A 23,906-nucleotide genomic window follows, 5' to 3' on the forward strand; every position below is an offset into this window, starting at 1 on the left:
TCAACAAACATCCAACACAGAACTCCTGTAACACATCAGTAAGAACAAGTATAATCCTCGGCCAGGTCTAGCAGACGGTGAGACGTAAATAGCCACATAACATCCAACTTAGACCGCACTCGGCTTATGATGGTAATATACTGAACGACTCGCCACGCGGCTTTATGTCTTTGATAATACTTTACCTTCAGACTGGGCTTGTTTTGGGTTTTGTTGAAGATTGCTAAAACTTTACAATGTTCTGCTATGGTTATATACCATATGATTATATGTATTTAACGGGCCATTGTCTAGCCGAGAGGGGTATAATTTGTTTATTTAGCCCTAACTTCCTCACTGCATTCTTTTTTACCCAAAAAGCTTTCACTTATTTAGAAAATAAAAAATACATTTTCATCACCCGATCGCTGGACCAAATACAATTTTCTCTTTACTACTAACTAACCTATAAAATACTATATTTCTTCTAAAACATCGTTCAACAAACATCCAACATAGAACTCCCGTTACACATCAGTAAGAACAAGTATAATCCTCGGCCAGGTCTAGCAGACGGTGGGACGTAAATAGCCACATAACACCCAACTTAGACCGCACTTGGCTTATGATGATAATATACTGAATGCCTCGCCACGCGGCTTTATGTCTCTGATAATACTTTACCTTCAGACTGGGCTTGTTTTGGGTTTTGCTGAAGATTGCTAAAACTTTACAATGTTCTGCTATGGTTATATACCATATGGTTATATGTATTTAACGGGCCATTGTCTAGCCGAGAGATAAAAGTTATTTAGCCCTAACTTCCTCACTGCATTCTTTTTTACCCAAAAACCTTTCACTTATTTAGAAAATAAAAAAATACATTTTCATCACCCGATCGCTGGACTTAATTTAACTTTTTCTTTATTACCTAGGTAACTAACCTATAAAACACTATATTTCTTCTAAAACATCGTTCAACAAACATCCAACATAGAACTCCCGTTACACATCAGTAAGAACAAGTATAATCCTCGGCCAGGTCTAGCAGACGGTGGGACGTAAATAGCCACATAACACCCAACTTAGACCGCACTTGGCTTATGATGATAATATACTGAATGCCTCGCCACGCGGCTTTATGTCTCTGATAATACTTTACCTTCAGACTGGGCTTGTTTTGGGTTTTGCTGAAGATTGCTAAAACTTTACAATGTTCTGCTATGGTTATATACCATATGGTTATATGTATTTAACGGGCCATTGTCTAGCCGAGAGGTATAATTTATTTATTTAGCCCTAACTTCCTCACTGCATTCTTTTTTACCCAAAAACCTTTCACTTGTTTAGAAAATAAAAATTATTTTTCGTCACCCGATCGCTGGACCAAACACAATTTTCTCTTTACTACTTACTAACCTAAAAAATACTATATTTCTTCTATAAAACATCGTTCAACAAACATCCAACATAGAACTCTCCACACATCAGTAAGAACAAGTATAATCCTCGGCCAGGTCTAGCAGACGGTGAGACGTAAATAGCCACATAACACCCAACTTAGACCGCACTTGGCTTATGATGATGATATACGGAACGACTTGCCACGCGGCTTTATGTCTCTGATAAGTCCTTCAGACTGGGCTTGTTTTGGGTTTTGCTGAAGATTGCTAAAACTTTACAATGTTCTGCTATGGTATATAAACCTTTGATTGGAAGAAATAACTTTTATCTTATGATGACCGAATATAAAAAAGTCCATCACGTAATAGTTCATGTAGTGTTACTTCATATATTTAATTTTGATGCTTTCGTTGAGAAAATCCAAAATTAACATTAAGGATAAGGCATGGTTGACAAGCTACACTCTGAGAGGAAGTTACCGTAGAACAATGATTAAGCCACTAAATGAAAAATATGAATAATCCTTAACTTTTATTGTCTATCAGTAATAGTTACTCACTTAAAAACGCAACAAAAAATTTACTGCAATTTTCTAACACGACTACAGACACAACTGGTTAGCTACGGAATTATTTTGTATGAAAATCCGATCAGCGCCTCTAGCGGGTGCAATAGGAACAATTCTTGAAGCACATTTTAAATGTCATACTATCGGGACTCGATTGTACCGTCTGTACAGAACCGCGCTACTGATTGACTGACAGATGACAGCCTATATTTTTCCACAACACGTAATAACTATAAAAATCTTTCCTCTATATATCACTATACCAAAAATCTGCCAAAATTATGATCAATACAACCATCTATCTATGTCAATGTTGAAAAATATCATGTATATATCGTCACTTTGCCCCGAGCAAAGCGATAGCATACATTGTGAATTTAAATATTCATACAGAAATATTTGGTCAAAAGAGGATTCCCTATAAACTGGCTGATAGTGTTTGAGGCTCAAAAAACAAAATGGCCGAATATTAATAGGATTTTTCATTTATTTATTGTTAAGAGTGTTACATACGGAGCGAGAGCGTGTTGCGGCGTTTACGACGCGTGATTCAAATTACTTTAGGAAAATATTTTTAGCGACAGATTTTAAGGGCGCTGATCAACTTTTCATTTGAAATTTGCCCTTAAATAGCAAAGTCGAAAAGTACCACCTGAAGAAAATCGTGCTTTTACTATAAACGGTTTCTTCTTACAACTGTATGTACTCGCCAAATGTGTCTCTACTGGCAGCAAGCCGGTACCAGGAAAAGGAATTCAAATTTTATGTTAACTAACCATATTCAGACGTATAAAGTAGCTGAACTTGTAAGGATGACCACTTGAAATTAAATGCACAATACGTCACCGACCCGTAACCGTCCCGCAACTGTGTTGTGTGTGATACTCTTTATTCTACTTTTGTGAAAAAACGTAAATAGCGGAAATCGCGGATACAAAGTGTGGCCAAACTTTTTTTATTTATAGGATATTGTCTCGGAATTTCGCTCGTAAAACATTGTTGTAATCCAATCGTTTTGCGTAATGGCTTTCGATGATTTGTTTTTTTGACTAGAGTTTTTGTGTTTAGATTCTTTATTTGCTGTTTATTTCAGGTTAATATAATTCTCGATAAACATTTTCACTTTATTGGCACGGATACCTCGTATTTTAATTTTCGTTTATTAAGTTACATGGATATTATTTCGCTGCTTATTATTCGAACTATTTCTTTTCTTACCTTTTGGCAGGGTTTACTGTATAGTTTGTCTGACCATTCACAAAACTTTTTAATCAACATTGTCGATTCTAAGGACACTTCGTTCTGCAAATACGACGGTATCACTAACAGTCATATAGTTAGTTTATAAGTGAAACCACTTCAAGTGAAAAATATCACAAATCTATTTTAAGCTCATTTTATATTAAAAGAGTTTTCCAACTAACTTAACTCATTGTCACAATATTCCGATTCAGAGCAAAGCATTTGGAAAAAGTCTGGCGAGAAAATTGTATAAATTTTAACGAGCAATAAATATCGACACGCCGTAATCCGGAGTATTCCGGAATATTCCGGAACTGGCCGGAACTAGGGCAAGAAACTTGGTGCCCCTACTACCGGAGTTTAAGTGTGGACTTCTATATACGTTCGGGAACGTATTATAAAATATTTTTTGCTAGGAATTTTATTTTAGGTTATTTGAAATGTTACGAATATTTTAACCTCACTTATATGTTTGAGTTAGTTCTTATTGCTGTTCTAAGTTTTTTTTATACTATTCCAAATTGAGACTAGTTTATGAGACTAGTGCTGAAGAGTTTCGTGAAGTACGTAACCAAAAACCTTTCTTTCTGTGTATTGGAGAAAGAGGTGTATCGGACTAAGTAACTTTACTAACTACATTAATGTGATCAACTGATAAAGAAATATGATTAGCAGTCGAGCTGTGTGAATTAGGCGTTATTCTGCTTCAGTGTGAAAAAGTAAATATCGTAAATCGCAGTATAAGTGACGCAACTGAAGGAAATTTCAAACCTTTCTTAATTATAAGCAGTAGAAAACATTTTATGGCGTAGTAATCATGATTACCATTAAGAACGACATCAAAAATAGACTTCAAAAGAAACTAACAAACAGATTTCGAAATCTATTCAACATCGAGGAAACGGATAACATCAAATCCCATTTCATTTCAATTTGAAACATTTAATTTGAAACTTAAAACAGCAATTAGACAACAATCTTTCTTTGAAAGTTTCTATCAAAACTGTTGGGGAGTTTTTATTAAGTTTCAAAGTCGTTTGTCCAGGTTAGTGCTGAAGGATCTGACGTAGAGGTTTAATGGAATAAAGTGATATTCATTGTAACGTTACGTTCAGACATACATTTTCATTTGCGCGCTGTCTCATCCAGCTATTTTTCAAACTGATAACGTGTGATAAGCGTTTTTTGTTGGGCGGTTTGTGAAATATGTAGAGATTAATAGTGTATAGTATACGAATTGTATATAGATAGGGTATTTGTATTTACCTTGGCTAAATGGTTGATGATAAATTAAGAATACTTTATGTATGGTTTTTAAAGGTAACTTATAAACTAACTAACTCAGGAGAAGAGTTAGTTAGTAAGTTAACAAAATAATCAGGGATCAAAAATATATTATATCTAATGAGCCGTCTTTCTAAAATACTCAAAACTTCTAGTCAGCAGTTTCATTAAAAAAATGTATATTATACCTATTCTACTCAGAGGGGTAGGCAATAAGTTCTTGGTTTTTTTAATAAGACAACTCCTGAACTTAGATTTTCTCTTGTGTCGCGGGACTTTACAAACATACAAAAAACGGAAACAAAGTATAACCAGACCCGAAACAACTATTTGATCCGTGCTTTAATCGAACCCACGACCTCTCGACGCAGTGGTAGTGGCGTCCAACTTAACCACTGCGCCACGGAGGCCATCGTTGTTTGGATACTTTCTAATTATCAGAATCTCAATATAAAAAATATCCTTGTAAACTAGATTATATTTCCACGCTGCAACTGGCACCGTACCTTCGAGGAAAACTTTCTTGTTTTTCGGTCAGTATTACTTATTTAATTTACTCCCTCGGCGAGTACAAGCTATTGAAACACAATTTCATAAATGAAGCCTTCAAATATTTACGATTTTGTAGCCGCCGCTGCAAAGTCTAATATATTTTTTATTGAATTATTTACAACAGATTTAGAGAGGCTTTAATAAATTAAAAGATTTTGTAGATTTTAACTTTTCGCCTTTGCTGGCTACGCCGTAACCCATTGCTACGGCGTAGCATGTTCAGTGTGAGATCATTTATTTATGTGCTTCTGAGTATCCTTCGTTTATTCTTGAAATCGACTATCGTAAAGTTAAACATTATATACAATCGTTACAGCAGTCATGTCGGACGCGGACGTGATTTTTCCTTAAACTACAATCAGCTCCTCATCTATACTAATATTATAAAGCTGAAGAGTTTGTTTGTTTGATTGTTTGTTTGAACGCGCTAATCTCAGGAACTACTGGTTCGATTTAAAAAGTTCTTTCAGTGTTAGATAGCCCATTTACCGAGGAAGGCTATACGCTATATATCATCAGGCTACGACTAATAGGAGCAGAGCAGCAGTAAAAAATGTTACAGAAACGGGGAAAATTTTGACCCATTCTCTCTTATGTGACACAAGCGAAGTTGCGCGGGTCAGCTAGTTACATAAAGAGGTCGATAATATTTTCTAATAAATACTCCTGAAACTACCAAACTGTTGAATAAATCACCAAAAATCTACACTACCCTTAATTAATATACGTACTTTACATTTTATCCCGACAGTCGGTTCAATGACAAAGCAGTAATGTTAAAGTGAACCACACACACATTGCACAGCTTGTAAACTATTCTGTTTACTGGCTTCACTCGTCTCATTGTAGTTGTAATCCGACGTTATATTGTCACGATTATTGTACTGTTTAGAGGTTTGATGATAATGTTTGTGTAGTATCACTATGGTGCTTTCATGAAGTGTCAGTTTTATTCCTGTCTGAAAGATTTTTTGTAACTAGCTGACCCACGCGACTTTGCTTGCGTTTAAAATTAAATCTGGTATTTTTTTCAACAAACATAGTTACTCCAACTTAGTTGAAGGAAATAAGAAATAGCGGTACTGAAACAATGAAATTTTTCCAGGTGCAATAAAAAAAAAGCTATATTCTTTCCATGATTATTTGTTAACATGATTATTTGATTCGCGGTCTCCAATCTTCTGCATGCTAAGTCATACCAAAATCAGTTTATCGGTATAGCCGTTTAAGTATAAGTATAATTAAAAAAGAGATATTCTCATTTAATATATGAGAACGGTCTTTTTTTTAAATAATGATCAACTAATCCACTTGCAGCGAATATTTACACACAATATAGGCATTGAATTTTCTAGCTCTTCAAATATCATATTCTAACAACACTGTATTCTACCATCACGATCCCTACAAGTGAAGTAACTATACACAGCCAAGTTCTATGTATCGAGTATCATTGAACATTGTGGATGGATGATCTCTAGTTCCTGGAACTGGTCAAAGTGGTATTAGAAGTTAGGGAGTGTATAGACTGATTTACATGAATAATAATAATATGTTCTACTGCTGATAATTATGTCCAAGAGTCAGTTTATGGGTTTTGAAAAGTACTTTGTACAGTACAGTGAAGTATATACAGTATCGACAGTTTGATATTTAAAATTCACTGATAAAATAGTTTCTAAGACGCCCGATAGAGGCCCTGAACCGATTGTCATAAAAAAAAATGTCGATAGCCGGTTGTCGGTAGTCGATAGTTTTTTATTTCATTTAAATCGCATTTTTGATGTGACAGGAAGATTATCAGAGCGCGAAACTAAGAAAATACTTCTTGTATCTAGTCAATTTTATTGTAAGGAATAAGAAGAGCAATGATAGCCGAGTAATCGCAGCATGCGCGTCCCACGTAAGTGATCGGCGGTTTAAATCGAGACAACACACCAATGACTTTTGTTACCATCACTTGTTTCACCGTTGAAAGAAAACATCGTGATGAAATCTTAGATGCTTAAAAAGTTGTTTAATATTTTTTGATCTCAGATATCAAACTTAGTACCGTATAGACTACTGCCAGTAGAAGCCATATATTATATGACAAAAGAATTTGAATTTGAAGAAAGCCCAGAGTTTCAATAGAATACAAAAAGAAGTACACTAAACAACTACTCAACTTAATAAAGAATAACAATCAGATGAAAACATCAAATGATATTTTAACATTTTTCAAGTAAAAGGGGTTGTAAACTCCCCCAACCCCCTGTTATCTTGTAGTCTTAAATTTATTCAGTAAGTTGCGGCGTGAACAATGGTGTACAAACAATGAGCGTCCTTGACGGGATTGTAAATATTTTGTACTTTGCTTGCGAACGTGTTAGAGATTTTATTTTACAAGTAAGTTCATCACACTTATAAAATAATATATGTATAACTAATAATAAGCAAAACTTTAGATGTTGATTTGTCTATCACACTTAATTAAATGTGTAACCATTACTGTCCCTCTGCTCGGCAAGCGTCTCTTCCATGAATGAGGGAGGATTTAGGCCATGTATTGAGATACCTTACAAATTATTACTTGATATATATACAATATATGACCCGGTGAACCTCGTACCCCCTAAAGATTGATTCTTGATTTTTTTTCTATCCTCAGATCTTCATACTTCAAGGAAAATTATAAAAAGAATCAGTGGAATCGGTTCAGCTGTTCACATTTGGCGATTTTTATATAGGTACATAATAATATAAGATGTGATTTATTGATTACTAGCTAATTTAAGCGGCTCTGTGTTCGTGTAATTTAAAGAAAAAACGAGTAGTTAATAGAAAGTATATACCCTACATTTGATCTTTGATCTTCAACTACCTCCTTCTCTAATTTCATCAAAATCATTACAGTGGTTCGGCCGTGATAGACTGACTTTTTTATAATATTGTTGATGACATAAGAATTGACATGAACACATATTATTTCTTTCGGACAAGTAAATCTTTAAGAAAACCGTCGCAATGAGTACAATCTCAAATAATGAAATCACAGTTTAAACCTACTTTCAATATAATTCAGCTTAGCAATAAGCGTAAAAGTAATATCCCTATCTAAATCAACGCAGGATGTTGACAAAAATATTTAACTTAATACTCTAAATCCCTTTAAAAGTATTAGAGCCTTATTTATGGGGTAGAAAGCTTTCCTTATGAACTCCCAGTGCCGATATATCACGGCACTGTCTTTGTAGTCAGGCCTTATTTAATGATGACTTTTTTAAGATTAGATTTAGCGTTGATGGTGTTTCTTTTGTGGCGTTAGTGGACATTTTTAAATCAAGCTTTTTAAATCGACTATCTTATACTTTATTCAAGTTCGTTTGCATTTCAGGTACAGCAGGCGAAATGTTATGGTCTCGGCTCCATAAAAATATATTTGAATAGTTTAAACTTATATAACCTATGTATATAGAAATAGAAATATTATATACTTACAGCAAAATTCCAAATAGACGTAAAAGCAAGAGCAAGTTGATGGAGTTAGTAAGTCGCTTTTCAAATTAATAAAAAACAAGACTTGCGCTGTATTTTAACAGAGCACCTTTTAATGCACTAACATCATAAATGCATTATCTGAATGGTTCGTATTCTGTATGTATAAATGTTTGTTACTATTGCAAAAAATATTGTTTAGATTTTGATGAAAATATACATACAGGTAGGCTTTAACCTTACACATAAGAACTCTTGGAAAAATTTCCACACGGACAGACTCGCAGGCAGAATATATTGTATTTTCCAAACAATTCTATACAACATCCAACTACGTTCGACAATTGATATTTGAACCTGTACGTAGAATATTGCGTTCCGTATTTAATACTGACGAGCGTACCATGTGAAAGTGACCAATAAAAACGGCAATATACGTTGTTCAAAAATGTGGGTATACTTCTGAAAACGTTTTGAACTTACTACTAAAAATCATCTTAAAAAAATAAGATTGCTGATTAGTATATCAGCTGACGTGAAAAAAGGAGTTCCTTAATACGTCACGTTTTTTAAGTTTGTAGGGATCGTAGCAAGTGGCGTTCTTTGGTCACTACCTAACCCTATAAGAAGACGTGATTTTATGTATCTATGTATGAAGATGTTCAATTTTGAAGTCACGATAAGAATAAGATAATATTGATGAAACATAGAATGTGAGATATTTGCAACCGTTAACATGTAAATAATTTGATTTCACAGCATAACATAATTATTACTACTTTCATACAATTAGGGAACTATGATTTATCAAAACAGCAAGTAAAAATAGGGAAATGCAAAAATATCTTCTGCAAAATTCAGTGTACAAAAACAACAATACTTAAACTGACTGAAAAACCAAACTTTGTTCTTACAGACTTGAACCTAACAGTTAAAGTAACAGTGAAACTACACTAAACAGTAATATTACCGGAGATCTCAGGATCCCGAGGGATTTAGAAGATATCCCTGCTTTTCTAGAATTGGAAAGTAGTAGTCAACGAACTGTTAAGGTAGCTGCAGTGTTTATGAAAAGCATTTGAAATAAACACTCGTTTGAAGTGACAATTTTTGCGGAAGGATCGTTATTAAGCAAAGCCCTCACCATATTTGTTTGTGTGTTTGTTAACTCAAAAAGTACTGGATCTTTACCTAACACATATTGGCTATGATTTATGAAAAATATTTAAGACCATAGTTCTTTAAGCCACTGATACACTAACCCCCGGATTCTGAGGGACTTTTAGCAGTAGTTTGTATATTCTATACCGTTTAAACTCATATAAAAAGAAACGCTATTGAATAGATAAACTACCGCTAAATGTACTCAGAAACTGGGGGTGAGAGACGAATGTCCCACGACATACGACGGCAATATTCAAAGCCTTTACATAATTAGCGACATCATGCAACTTATATTGTCAGAAGCGCAAGCGTTGCATGTCAAGCGAAGTCCGGCAATGTCGCAACACTTTGCCCAACGTCCTAGCGACGCGACGTCGACGATACATGTCGCGGGACATTTGTCCCTTAATATATTCGGTTTAAAATTCTGTCCAACTTAACTTAAATATGTTGATGATAAAAAGAAAACAAGTTGGACGTATCAGGATCTGTCTTCACGTAAAACGATATCGTTAAGATACTCTATTTAGAAATTAAACTTAGTTAACAAAAATAGATCTACTATTTTCATGCTAACGTCTAGAAGATTTGAGAGAGAATGCACAGATATTATCCACAACGGCATAATACTGAACAACAATACAAAAGAGGTCATTGCATTGCTTGCTATGACTAGTTCATAGAAATACAAGATAAACTTACAATCTGGATACAACTGGTGTTATTGGAATCTTTTTAAGTTGTTGTATTTATAGATTAAAAATATCAGTATGCAAAAATAAAAAGAGAACGGTTTTTTCATTTTCTTATAATTTAAACATTCGCTTTTTTCCTGTATGACTACACGTACAGATGGGGAAGCAAAGAAAGTTTGTAAGGATCGTAGCAATTGGCCTTCTTTTGTCTCTGCCTACCCCTATGGCAAAAAAGGTGTTAATTTATATATGTATAAGTTTTATTTTAAGATACATGACTACGTCCAAGAGAACAGAATTGGCTCGTAACAATGCGCGCTTTGGCCGCGAATTAGATTCTCTTCGATTTTTTATCATAATAATTGAACAGAGATGTAATCTATCCTTTTGCGAAACGCATCTTAATTGATTCAGCATTTTAGACAATAAATCTTTGACATCTTAGAATGTTAACAAACTTTCATAAAACGACAACATAAATACTATAATATCAAACAAATTGTTTCAAATCCACTGAATATAGGCAATAAGTTTTAATAAAGGTTTGCAAGTGGGTGGTACAATGCACAACACTATATTGCTAACCCCTCCGGCTTAGGTCAAACGCTTGTGTTAACTGTGGGTTCACGTAATTAACACTATAGCTGGGAGTCGAACTCCTGACCTCCCGTAATCCCGATACTATATTGAACTAAACTAAGGATTTTAGAAGGCTTAAATAACTAATACTAGGTTAAGCATTTATCGCATGGATGGAGAAATGCAAACTAATGTAGCTTATTTCTGCTTCTAATACTTAATTCACTGGTCTTCAAATAAGGTCAATTAACACGGTTTTATATATTAGTTCTGCGTAGAGCAAAAGAAACAGACAAACATACAAAATCTGAATCAGATTTATAGAAATAAAAGTTACCGTAATCATAATTACATTAGTATCTACTCTTTTACGAACAACGGAAACAATAATCGAAATATTTAGGTAACAATCAACCCATTAGGTATGGCAATGTTTCTTAATAAATCTTAATCTTCGCAATGTTTCTTATTCACTGCGCAACAAACGTCATCAAAATTGAAACCCTTCCCGTGTAAATCCCGATCCCTCGGGTACTCCGGAATAAAAAGTAGCCTATGTGTTATTCTGTGTTTTCAGCTACCTACATACCAAATTTCATCGTAATCGGTTCAGTATTATTTGCGTGAAAGAGTAACAAGCATCCATACATACATTATCACAAACTTTCGCATTTATAATATTAGTAGAATTTGAAGGAATCTAGCCGATTGTCCACAGTCGATTCAAGTAGAGTTTACTCAGCATTGCGTATAAAGACTGCTTGAATATCGTTTACTACAGTTTCAAAGGTATCAAAACCGTTTGATAATCCAACATTATTCTGCTTTATAACTCAGTACAGAGCATTTCCAACCATTTGTATTGTACAAAGTGCCATAACTATACCTTTGACACGAAGTATTTCACATTAGAAATATGCAACTAAACGCCGAAAACTCGCTTTGAATATTCCACGTGATCGGTGCAATACTGTAGAGAATTTAGCATTGGTAATAGAGGGTATATTTCCCTTATTTATACTCGTATGAACGTGAAACAAGCGTCTGCCCACGACTACGTATGCGTGAAAAATTTTCCGGGGTAAAAATCCTACTTATTAAACTAGTGGTATGTATGTATATGAAACAAGCTTCTACCCACGACTTGGTCTGCGTGAAAATACTTTGCGGGATAAAAATTATATTTATGTATCTAGGTTACGAAGTATCTGCTTAACAAATTTAACTAAATCCGTTTTGTAGTTTTAGCGTACTTGAATAACACATATTCATCCAAACATCACACATCTAATATAAACTTTTGCATTTATCATATTAGTAACAACTAAACTAACATAATTTTTCTCTCAGCCGCGATTCCTCCAAATTTCTTTTATTTCATTCACATACATACATCTTCATTATACATGCGGTACACTCGATATGAAAATTTCTGATATGTATTTCCATTTCAATGAAAAAAGTGGCTGCAATGTGAGATAAAGTTTGTAAGCGACCATAGCTGCAAGCAATGGTTATTTAAATTTAGCAAATACTGGCCTATTATATCTATGTTTCCGTTTCGACCAGCTGAACAACACATAATAAATACAACTAGTTCGTTCAACTAGGATACCTATAAAACAGATTCATACAACCCACACTAAAACTAACAAAACAATTCTATACAATACCAATCTTGTGAACATTTACAACAAACTATAATCTAAAAAAACGTAGCGAACAATCGCAGAAAATACTTATGGCATCAGTCACCCAGACAAGCGAACAAAAGCACATACTCTAAGAAATAACCGCTAGTGGGGGGTAGGGGGGAGGGGGAATCGGAAAACACGAACTATTAGTGTTACAAATTACGTTTCTGTAACAAAAGCGAGCGAGCATTTTTCTTTAGGACGTCGACGCAAGTTCTCGGGAATTCAGATGTGGAATAAGAACGTTTGCAATCGCGATAGATGTTTGAACGAATAAAGGAGTTTGTTGCTGTGAAGTATTTCTTGCTGTATAGTTTGATAGAATAAGGAAGAAGAATTAATAAGGCTGGAGTATTTTGTATCTTTGTACAGATTGAGAAGTATTCCAAATGGTTTTCAATCTAGCAAAATCAATGCAAGATTTTTTGCCGCAGCCATTTTTTGATACTTCGACACCTCCCTTGCTAGCCTTACACGCTTCTTTAATTCTATAATAAATGCAACAAAAATATTGATGTAGGTATTGCAAACTGTTTTAAAAGTTTAAAATCATAAAAACATCCAATTATAAATAATATAATAAAAATGGCCGATTTTACTAAAATCCAGAAAAGGCTAAATTATAAAAGAAACTTCCAGAAAGACATCTAAATAATAAATCAATCACTGTTTAAAAAAAAAGGAATAAAATCATTTAAATATTAAAAAATAATACTAGACGGTGTGTCTACTTACCTCCTCTTAATTCGCAGAGTAGTGTAAAGTTGCCCCCTTCTTCTAGGGGGCCAACGACCCCAGCAACATCACGACCAGCTTCATCGTACAACAGCAGTTGATGAGGAGGCACTGGTAAACAGAAAATTATATTAAATTTCTTGGAAAAGGAGATTGCTGTTCATAAACAGCAGTCTTTTGAAATAGTAGAAATAAATTAATATGTCGTTTTAAAGTAATGTTGCTATTGGCATATTACAAATGTGTTTCTCGCTATCTTTGAAATGAGTCATCACTTACTTAGGGCTGTTAAAAAAACTTCATGCATTATTGATACATAACAGGTATGATTGGCGTAAACTGAAAGATGTTTACATTAGCAACGATCGAAATTTCTTTACATTTTTCTCTCCATAAAACCTTTCAAAATTACAAAAACAATTATCGAATTAGTTGAGCCGTTCTTGAGCTTTGTGCTTATTTTTGCTCAAGATACGAGTATCTAGCGATTCTTTGTTAAATATAAGAAGATTAGCTGATGTCAATAATAGTACACTTACCCACAACATTTAATCTAATCTGGAAATTCCTGGTCGGAGAGTTTTTGAAGTCCACCCTGCAACGGTACACGCCTTCATCATCGAGCTGCACAGCATCCACCGTAAGGGCTGAAGGTCTGGACATGGTGACGAAGTACGCTCGTCTCCCGAAGGCCAGGGGATCCGACCAGTGAAGGGCTTTGTTGAAACTACGGCCGCGTACGTCGAAACTGAGGACAAAAATTAAAAATTAGCATCCAGCACATTACATATGTGACACAACGGTTGTGCAATAGATGAGACACGAACGTCGCGTAGGCTTGATACCTTAACCTCCGGATTACTAATATCTGTCAGATACAAATCTGTGAGTAATTGTTTACGTAGGAGATTGTTTTGCTTCTAGTCAACCATGAACATGAAGGTACTGTTTTAATCACAAAATATTCTAATGTTTGTAAATTTTGGATAATAACTCACTGTTTTTTGTCACAGTTTTTTCTTATTTTCTATTCAAACCATTACTAGTTTTAAACTTTTCAGTAAGGTCATTGATCCTACAGATTTAAAAATAAAGGAATAACACAACTATCAGAAGATTTAGTGTAGTTTTCATCGTAACTTGCTGTCGTAGAACACATTAGAGCGAATTTTATTGCACATTCTAAGTCGCACCGTGATTTGTGTTTACGTTACTTTATTTGAAACTGACATAGCGCTTGCTTTATTTTTCTATAATGGATAGACAGCTTAGACTAAATTGATCGAATATTTCTTCAAATATAAATTGCTCTCTTCCTATAGCAATAAAAAAGCAAAAATCAGCACCTGTCTTCAAAATATGACTAATGTTATTGCAGAACCTTTGAATCTGTACACTTCATATTGTTTTTCAATATTTTATACTGCTAGGCAGCTGAAATACAGAAAGAAAATTTAGACGCATATAGAGCTACACCAGTTGATGATATTCAACTTTTCGAAAAAAGCCTCCCTTCTATTTTTCTTGCTTATGACGATGCAATCTACCCCCATAGACACGCTAATAGATCAACTTTTCACATCTCTTTCACCCTTTCAAGAAACAGACAGATCGATATTCAAATTAAACTCTAAAACACAGCCCCGAACCCTTCCACCACGATATTTTTCATCATCGCGTACAAAAGAAAGGGTCTTTTTTAAACGCCTTATCTAAACGCCACGAATTTATCAATGTACAGACTACATTCTACAAAACGGTTGCATCGTAATACTAACATCAAATAAAAATAAACCTTAATGTCTAAAACATAAGGTGCAAAATCGTGTGTGTTAAAACACAATGAGTGTATGGCCATTAAACCAGCCGTTGAACGGGCGACAGCGGATTCAGTTCTCTATATTTCCGCTGGCCAGTCACGCCAAGTTTCCTTTAGTTAGTACACTGAACAATTGGTTTAGATTTATGGTTATTTGTCCGTTTGTCCGCTAAAGCGCTTTTTTAAACCTGATACGGTGTAAGAAGTAAATAAACGGTGTTTATTTTGCGGCGGTTAGTGTTTGTTGACAATGTTGTTTAATGCCGTCGTTCTATTTGAATTACAAATGTGTAGAGTTATAGTGTGAGGCAGTTAACGTGGACTTTATAACTAAAGATAGTACTTCTCTTTGTGTGGTTATTAGACTGTCTAGTGTCAATGTTTATTAAGCTAAAGGTCTCTGACCTGGTAGCTTTCACAACAAAATTCTTCTGTGTTTGAACCGACCTTAACAAGCTCCGTTTTGTTCTCAAATAGAAGCACTTTTAGTAACTTATAATAACAACAATTATAGCAAAGAGAATCTAAAATGATTATTAGACAAAGTACTTGTGTTTGTCAAAACATGTATGTGATTTCCGTGTCTCATATGACACGATATTAAACCAAAAAAAAGGTCCACTGTAATATGTTTGTGTTTATAACAATTTTAATAAGTCTTTATTTAATTACCTTATCTACTTTATATGTTCTATCTTAACTTTCCAAATTAAAAGCCTTCCGAAACATAATTTCCATCACCATAACTTTTAGAGAACACTTCCAATGAAAGTAATTTTACCGTGAATACCTATTTACTTCCTAATCCAGTATACTTGAGTTTTATAGAGAACAGTAGGCTAGAATTTATTACAGAGCAGCTAGCTAAGTACGTATCGCTTATCTTTTACAACCTAACACTATACGGGCCTTTGAAAACGATATTTTGTAAAAAAAACGCTTAATTTATTATTCTTGCTACGCTTTTGTTATTCATAGTACTTTGTTTGATGTTTGTAAGGAATTTTGATGCTTTGCGTCGATTTTTATTGTGGTGTTAGTTTTGAGTTTGTATGTCAGTATGATTAATTTATAGGCTTTTTATTTTGTTCGTTGTTGAAGTTATATATTGACTTTGTTTTCCCGATGGAATAAAAATTGTATGTTGTAACTTGTGGCTTCAAATTGGGATGAATGTTGTGTCTGAAGGTCTTTTTGTAAGATTACATTAGTAATATGATCTAAAATAAAATAGGTAATTAAACTTATATTTTGAAAATTTTAAAAATAAATGACACATACATAAAATACCCATCCTATTCCCATTGGAGTTAACCTCAAAAACCTAATTCCTACAAACATCTGAATATTTTTTTCAAAAATACATCATGTTTATTAGGTAAGTATATATAATTTTTATTCTAAATAAACAATTTTTAAATTTTAATTATTATAAACCATTTTGTTGTTAATTCAATTGATACCGACTTCAATATTACCGATACTCTAAACCCATTGTCAAAAAAAACGCTGTTTTAATGGCCACAACGTAAATGACGGTGTTGTGTACAAGCATAAAGCTGTAAGGTACACGATCGGGCTCGTTAGCAGTGTACTCAGTAGCTTTGGGCACAAGATGACGCTTGTCAAATAGCGGTGACAAATCGGGAGACTTATGCTCAAGTGTGATAGATGATACGCTTGGTTTTAAGGTTAACGTGTGCATTTTGAGGTTATGTTTACGAAAATTCTCGTGTCTATATTTTAATATTTTGAATATTTTTTCCCATAGGGAAGGATATCATAGAGAGAGGATAGAGAGATATAACAAATTAAGAGGGAGATCAAATAACGCCATTTGGTATGATCCTTATCCGGATACGATAGTATAATTTGTCAAAAACTAACCGATTTTGGTTAATTTGAGTATCCTATAGGTTTTTGAACATGCTGATCTCGTGTAGAACAGAATTATTTTAACAAACATTTGACTGTGTACACAAACATAAATTGCGTCCTCGTAGACCTTGCTTTTACAACGTTTCCCCATTATATAAAAATCTTACTTTTTTCTTAAATGTAACCAAATCATTGAATGTCCTTCTTTCTGAAAGAAACCAAATACTTTTTACCATTGATTTATATTTACCAAACAGTGAATATAATACCTTGCTTCTTCCAAAATAAAGCAAACCTTTTTAAATTAAAAAGAGTAAGGGGTCCAGTAGACCTCTTCAAAGAAAATATCTATTGAAGATTCAATGAAAAAGTGATATCAAATAGAAATAATACGATTAAAAAAATGAACCTTATTAAGCAAACAGGAACCAAACTACATTTGAAATCATTAGTTTTAACATATCCGTCAAATTATGCATTCATCAACCCAATTAAAAAAAAAATCTATTTAGCTACTGATAAAAACACTTACAACACTGTTTCTTGCGGAATGAACCCATTATAACCAAAATGTCTAGTTTTTTAGAAAGTAACCTGTATCACATATCTTAGTTGACAACTATTCCGTCTCATCAAATTGATGGCCACTATTTAGTACATTGCAGTTTTGAAGTAACGTGTTAATCACTATAATCTAAGAGAGAAAACAATGAACAGCATAGTGGCTTTTAAATAGTTTTCAACTAAGATACGTGATATGTGAGTTGGTTCTTGTTTACGTAAGTAGGTCCAAATGATTTCGGAAATACCTCCCTACCCTTTCAATGAAGGGTAAAATAATTAAGTTATTCATATTCTGGCATTATTTAGGGCAAAGCCAGAAGGCCACACCGTTGTTTATGAATTCCAAATTGAGCGGAAATTATGCATAATGCTCAATATTTTATTGGAGCGTAAAATTAAATCATTTTTCTTGATTATAAATTCCTTTAATTTATGTCCTATTGGGTTAAGAAGCTTGTGAATTTTAAAGACGGGGAACTGATGATTTTTAATTCATAATTTGAATTTTGAGAATATATAAAAGAGACATAAGTTGTTGTTTGTTTGTTACACACAATATTTATTTATTGTGTGTATGTAACATTGAACCTTAATATTATTTTGAACGACACTGAATGTGTGTCAGCTGTTTGAGAATACGCCACACATGACATAAGCAATCAACGCATTGATGTATACCTACTACTCTAGATAGGGTCTACCAGACACTGCATCACCCAGCAACCAATACCTTGTCTATCTACAAAAACAATTCAACAATATTTATGTACACCGATTTCTTATGAGGTCCACAAGAACTTGTATCACATTGCAAATATACCATATACAAACCAGTGTATCCACACAAAAAAAACAATAATATTAATGTAACCCACATGAGATCCAACAGACCCATTATGATCTAGCAACCAACAATCTCTCTCTCTCTCTCTTTCTTCCATGCTATAAACCCCATATGGTAGTGGGGTCAGCCTTCCTGATCTTTCTCCTCCACTTCGCTCTGGCCTGTTCAGCCAACAATATTGATGAATAATCAATTAAGAAGTTTCTCAGACTTGTACCCAGCAACAACTCAAAATTATAAAAAAAAATCACGAAATAATATTTAAAAAAAAGCCGTCGCCTCAATCAGCGCAGGTCCATCGTCAGTTATTAGTTAAACGCTATCAGCTGATCACGTGCCATAGACGGTTCGTTACCTTATTACTTAACGAACTGCGGCCATCTTGGAGACTCACACCCAAATGGCTGACGTAACAAATCTGATTTTGACTGATGAGTTAAGAGTTCGATTGGCTGGTTTAAGGAAAGGTGCTTAATTAAATCGTTGTACCTATAAAATTCTCGCGTCACAGTTTTCGTTACCGTACTCCTCCGAAACGGCTTGACCGATTCTCATGAAATTTTGTGAGCATATTGAGTAGGTCTGAGAATCGGCCAACATCTATGTTTCATACCCCTAAGTGACACTTTTTTTTAATGGCACAACAACGTTTGCCGCGTCAGCTAGTATTATATATTAACACCACTTGCAATAATAGCTACTTTACTCAATTTCGTGATAGACGTTTTTTTTAGTAACAAGGAAAATATAACAGAAAAAAAAAATTGTTTTTTTAATCAGACTCTTGCTAACCTAAAAAACGATTCTAATGCAACCATACTAGATAGTTGCTTTTTTGCAGTGATACTGTCAGAGATAATGACTATAACAAACGCCATTTTACAAAGAATTTGAAAACTACGTTTAGGACACCCATTTTTCAATCACACTAAGTTTGTCAATCCAAGAATCAAATTAACGACGCTTAGTACAACAAATCTATCATGTCGCCTAAAATTCAATATACCTTCATTTACAAAAGAAATACAACAACCCAATACATCTATTTACGTACCTATGAATACAATAAGTAATATAATATCGCAGTCTATATTTACTGGCAATAATGAGCCCTGGGTGTGACGTTTATAAAGCCGAGTCGTACGGATACAATAGTAATTGGACTTCTAAGATGTAAACTGGCTATATCAAATGAACGTTAACTTTACCGAAGATAAAGGTGTGTTACATTACTGTATATTACATTGCTTGCTTGCTTGTCGTATGATTAGTGGTCAACCTAGTGTCAAAGTCGTTCAAGCCGCCCGAGAGGCCTTTGACGTGGCTTATCGACTGTTATCTTAGTAGACAACCACCGGGACCGACTTTTAACGTGCCCTCCGAAGCACGGAGACGCCCAATTCAAATACCACTATGCGGTCACCCATCTATGGAATGACCGCGCCAATGGTTGCTTAACCCACAGATCGTTTACCGACCGGTGAGCGCAACTGGCTATGGGCGCCTCTATTAACTACATTATATTACATTAGGATGGCTTTTCAATAGTTCGAGTTATTATTTTTAAACCAGAAATCAATTTTAACAAATAGTTATAGTTTTCCCAACATTTAACAACATAATTATAGCTAATCAAATTTTGATGTACTCGTATGTGCTACAGAGAAATAAGGTTTTGTCGTTAATTGGCATCGCAATTAGGGAGGTTTTAGTTGAATGCTGCAACATTCATGAAGTCGATAATATACGGTTAATAAGCCTGCAGGAGTTTATTACCCAATACTATGTATTTTTTTGTTGTTTTTCTTTACTACTTGGTATTTTTTACTTAGCTTACATTATGTATTCTGTACATCTGCTGATCATTACTGTTCTATAAAATGAGAATATCTCTGGAATCGCAAGGTTGGCCGTTATATCCTTGCACACTGATATAGTACTAATTATTTGTGAATTTTTCGTTTTATAGAACAATTATCAGCAGAAGTCATTTCCGGTAAAAAAAATAACATTTAAGACATCGAGATCCTATGTCTCCTACAGCCGATTTTCGATCCACAGTGCGGCGCGGCGTGGCGACCTTAACCACGGCGCCACAGTACCATAAAAATGGCAAGCTATCATATTCACACTAGGCATTTTCTTATTCCATCCCTATCTTATTTACAAAATTCTACATTCCCAATAGCCATAACAAAATATCGCCGCGAAGATCCCTAAATTTGAGATCACATTACGATTAATCTAAAACGATTTATCGCGGCCGGGAAATATAACTTAAGTTATCTTTAAAGCCAATAAGTTATGGCGAGAGGCGACACTTGAGAAGTAAAATGTGTTTCGGGATAACGCCTGTATCTATGCTTGGAAAGGTACTTTGATAGCTAGTATAAATATTTTAGGAAGGTTAGTGGGATACTAGAGTTTGACCGCGACGTTGCTTTAGTGGATATGTTTCATTTTACCTATAATATAATTATTCTCTGTCTCTCTAGATATATTAACGGCATTCTTCCAGACATAATCTCTCTCTCTCTCTCTCTCTCTCTCTCTCTCTCTCTCTCTCTCTGAGCAACTTTAACTTTAAAAACCTAACAATGTACCCATAATTATATTTTTAAACTAAAAGCATATTTGTCGATCTGTCTGTAATACTATCATTTATTCTCTTCACTCACAGATATACATTACATTTGGCTAGATGATAGGGTATATACTGATATATGGCAAAAACTATTTGTTTAAAAAAAATCATGTTATGGGATAGCAGTGGTCAGAAGCTGGTCCATATATTTTAATGCATTCTGCTTGATACTTTGTTGTCAAAATATTCAATAATAAATCATTAAAATCGTCCCATTGCACCCTTTCACTATAAACGATTCGAAAATCCATAACACTGCCATCAAGAAACAAAGACCAAAGTTAATTAGATTAGATAAAATGTAATAAAATAAATGCCATCAAAAACATTCTGTAAAAACCTCAAGTCTCGCCGTAAAAAGTGGTGAGATCTATATAATACCAAGTCGATTAATCTATTTAGTCTCTACTTAAAGGACCTTCTGTCTTAAGTTATTACGTATGTTATTATCATGCCAATTTAAAAAAAATACCTCTAAAACAAATAGACCAACCTGGCCATCGCATGATTTGATTATTAGTATGTATCACACTACACAGCACGACGAGAAGTTAATGCTCCTGAAATGTTAATGGCGAATTTGTGTTTTATTGCGATGACCAAGTCGATCTATTTGTTTTAAAGGTATTTTTTTTTAATTGGCATGATAATAACATACGTAATAACTTAAGACAGAAGGTCCTTTAAGTAGAGACTAAATAGATTAATCGACTTGGTATTATATAGATCTCACCACTTTTTACGGCGAGACTTGAGGTTTTTACAGAATGTTTTTGATGGCATCTCACTTCTTTTTGTAGAGCGAATAGAGCAAACATAAGTCCAATTTGTATGGAAAGCCGCATTTTTTTCATAATTCAACATATTTTCCTATGGGAATGTTGTTCAGTTTCATGGGCTAAACACCCTTACCCACAATATACCCCCTCCCGTTATGCCTCATATAGTAGGTACACTATTTACACCTATTTATTTTATTTTCTACAGAAATAATAATTTAATTCATTAACTGCAAATGTAACCTTGTAATCTTATACATTTATATAGGATTACAAAGTTATTGTTGCAGTTGGTGTATTTAGAAAACTTGACCGAAATTAGAAAATATTGAAATTTTCCCATGATTAAGACACTAAACCCTATTTGTATTCTAAATTTTAAGCTTCTAAGTCTGCTAGAAGTACCTTAGACTTTTGATGATCGGTGAGTCAGTGAGTCAGTGAATCAGTGAGTGACAAAATTCAAAATTTTAACATGTTGTCATTCTTAAACTACTGGTTCAAATTGACTGAAATTTTAAATATACCGTGTTTATACAATGACTGATTAGTTGCTGAAAATCCAGGCTTCTTGTTTTATACACAACGAAATTATAGGGGTGTCAAAAATAGCCCGAATTGCTTCGAGAAAAGGATGTTACGGCCGTGCCGCTTTTTTTTTGCTCGACTTGCGGGGGCACTTCCGTGCCCCCAGATTGAAACAGATGGGTCAATAATTCGTTTCATTAATAACACCATTTGCAAAGATGGTCGCCATTTTAATTATTGTTAAGCCTGACGATATTCATTATAGGACATTGTCGTTGGCAACGTTTCCGGGAAGGTATGGGTTACTAAATGTTCCTTGTTCGAGGAGTTTTCAACGCTTTTGTAATGTCATCTTGTATAATTGGCGTTCATTTTTTGTGCATTTATTTGTCTTTGTGTTCTATTATATTGGTAAAAAAACAATGTTATTTAGTTTTTATAGAAGGTTATTTTTAGATAAACATTATTACAAACTCGAATATCGAGTGTCTGACATTCAAAATAAGTTACCTAAAGCAAATAGTTTTTGCAAAATACATTTATAGAGGCGCTCATTAATTTTTGCATACATTTGATAAATTCTTTGTTAAAAACAGCTGTAGAATATTATTATGGTTTACAACATTTTTTTGAACGGCGTAACTTACATCTACAAAGCACGACATCGTACAGCTCTAAAATCACTAAACGGCCACCCATCTACGTATCCTCGCAATAAGTTACTTAACTCACAAATATTTTTATCTTCCAGTCGTTCAATCGTTTAACTGGCACTTATCATTTTAATGATCAACAGTTTAACTATCTATCAGTTTACAAATCAGACAAAACTACAAACTAACATAATAACAAAGTCAATAAGACAACTCGATATCAAATTTCGGCTTGATTATTACACGAACAAACTCCAATAACACATTAGGACTGCAAGTTGAATTTCGCGCAGGTGAATATGAGTTTCTCCTTACGTGAAACTAATTTCGAAGCTTCCATTTTGAATGCTTTCATTTCTAATATATTCGTTTTAATTATATTCTGTGTTTGTGCATTTGATACGAAAGACGGTTTGTTTTGATAGTATTGAAGGAAAGTAGGTAATAGTATAATTTAGTCAACATTACTTCTACTTAATATTTACTAAAAGGTTACGTGTTATCTTTAACTCTTGGGGGTTTTATCGACGAAATTATTTTATACGACTTTTATAAATATTGGATTTATGAAAATACAGTTTTTTTTTGTCGTCATATTATTATAAAAAGTAAGGAAATAAGCAAAGACTCCTTCGAAATGACACACTGGTATTACAAAACCGAGGAAAAGATCTATATTTAGTTATAGTTTTGTTAAAAAATAGTTATTTTCTTTCGTTTCATGTATTTTTCCTATTTTTTAAAGCACGTCCTTCTATAAATAGTCTATTGCGCCATTCTCTATTCTTACTTGAACTAATAACAGATTGTTATCAAACGCAATC

The 23,906-nt window shown here is 33.9% G+C and overlaps 1 protein-coding gene across 1 annotated transcript in view; it reads right to left on the reverse strand.

The window, feature by feature from the left end:
* The window catches only part of LOC142982340 (neural cell adhesion molecule 1-like), a 150,137-nt gene that overhangs the window by 31,243 nt on the left and 94,988 nt on the right, over nucleotides 1-23,906 (reverse strand). The window contains exons 5-6 of the mRNA XM_076128801.1: nucleotides 13,913-14,121; nucleotides 13,374-13,484 (exon numbers count right to left, since the gene is read on the reverse strand). Of these exons, the coding sequence (XP_075984916.1) occupies nucleotides 13,374-13,484; nucleotides 13,913-14,121 (320 nt within the window). The remainder of the gene's footprint in view (nucleotides 1-13,373; nucleotides 13,485-13,912; nucleotides 14,122-23,906) is intronic.

This window comes from Anticarsia gemmatalis, chromosome 21, assembly GCF_050436995.1.
Source record: "Anticarsia gemmatalis isolate Benzon Research Colony breed Stoneville strain chromosome 21, ilAntGemm2 primary, whole genome shotgun sequence".
NCBI lineage: Eukaryota > Metazoa > Arthropoda > Insecta > Lepidoptera > Erebidae > Anticarsia > Anticarsia gemmatalis.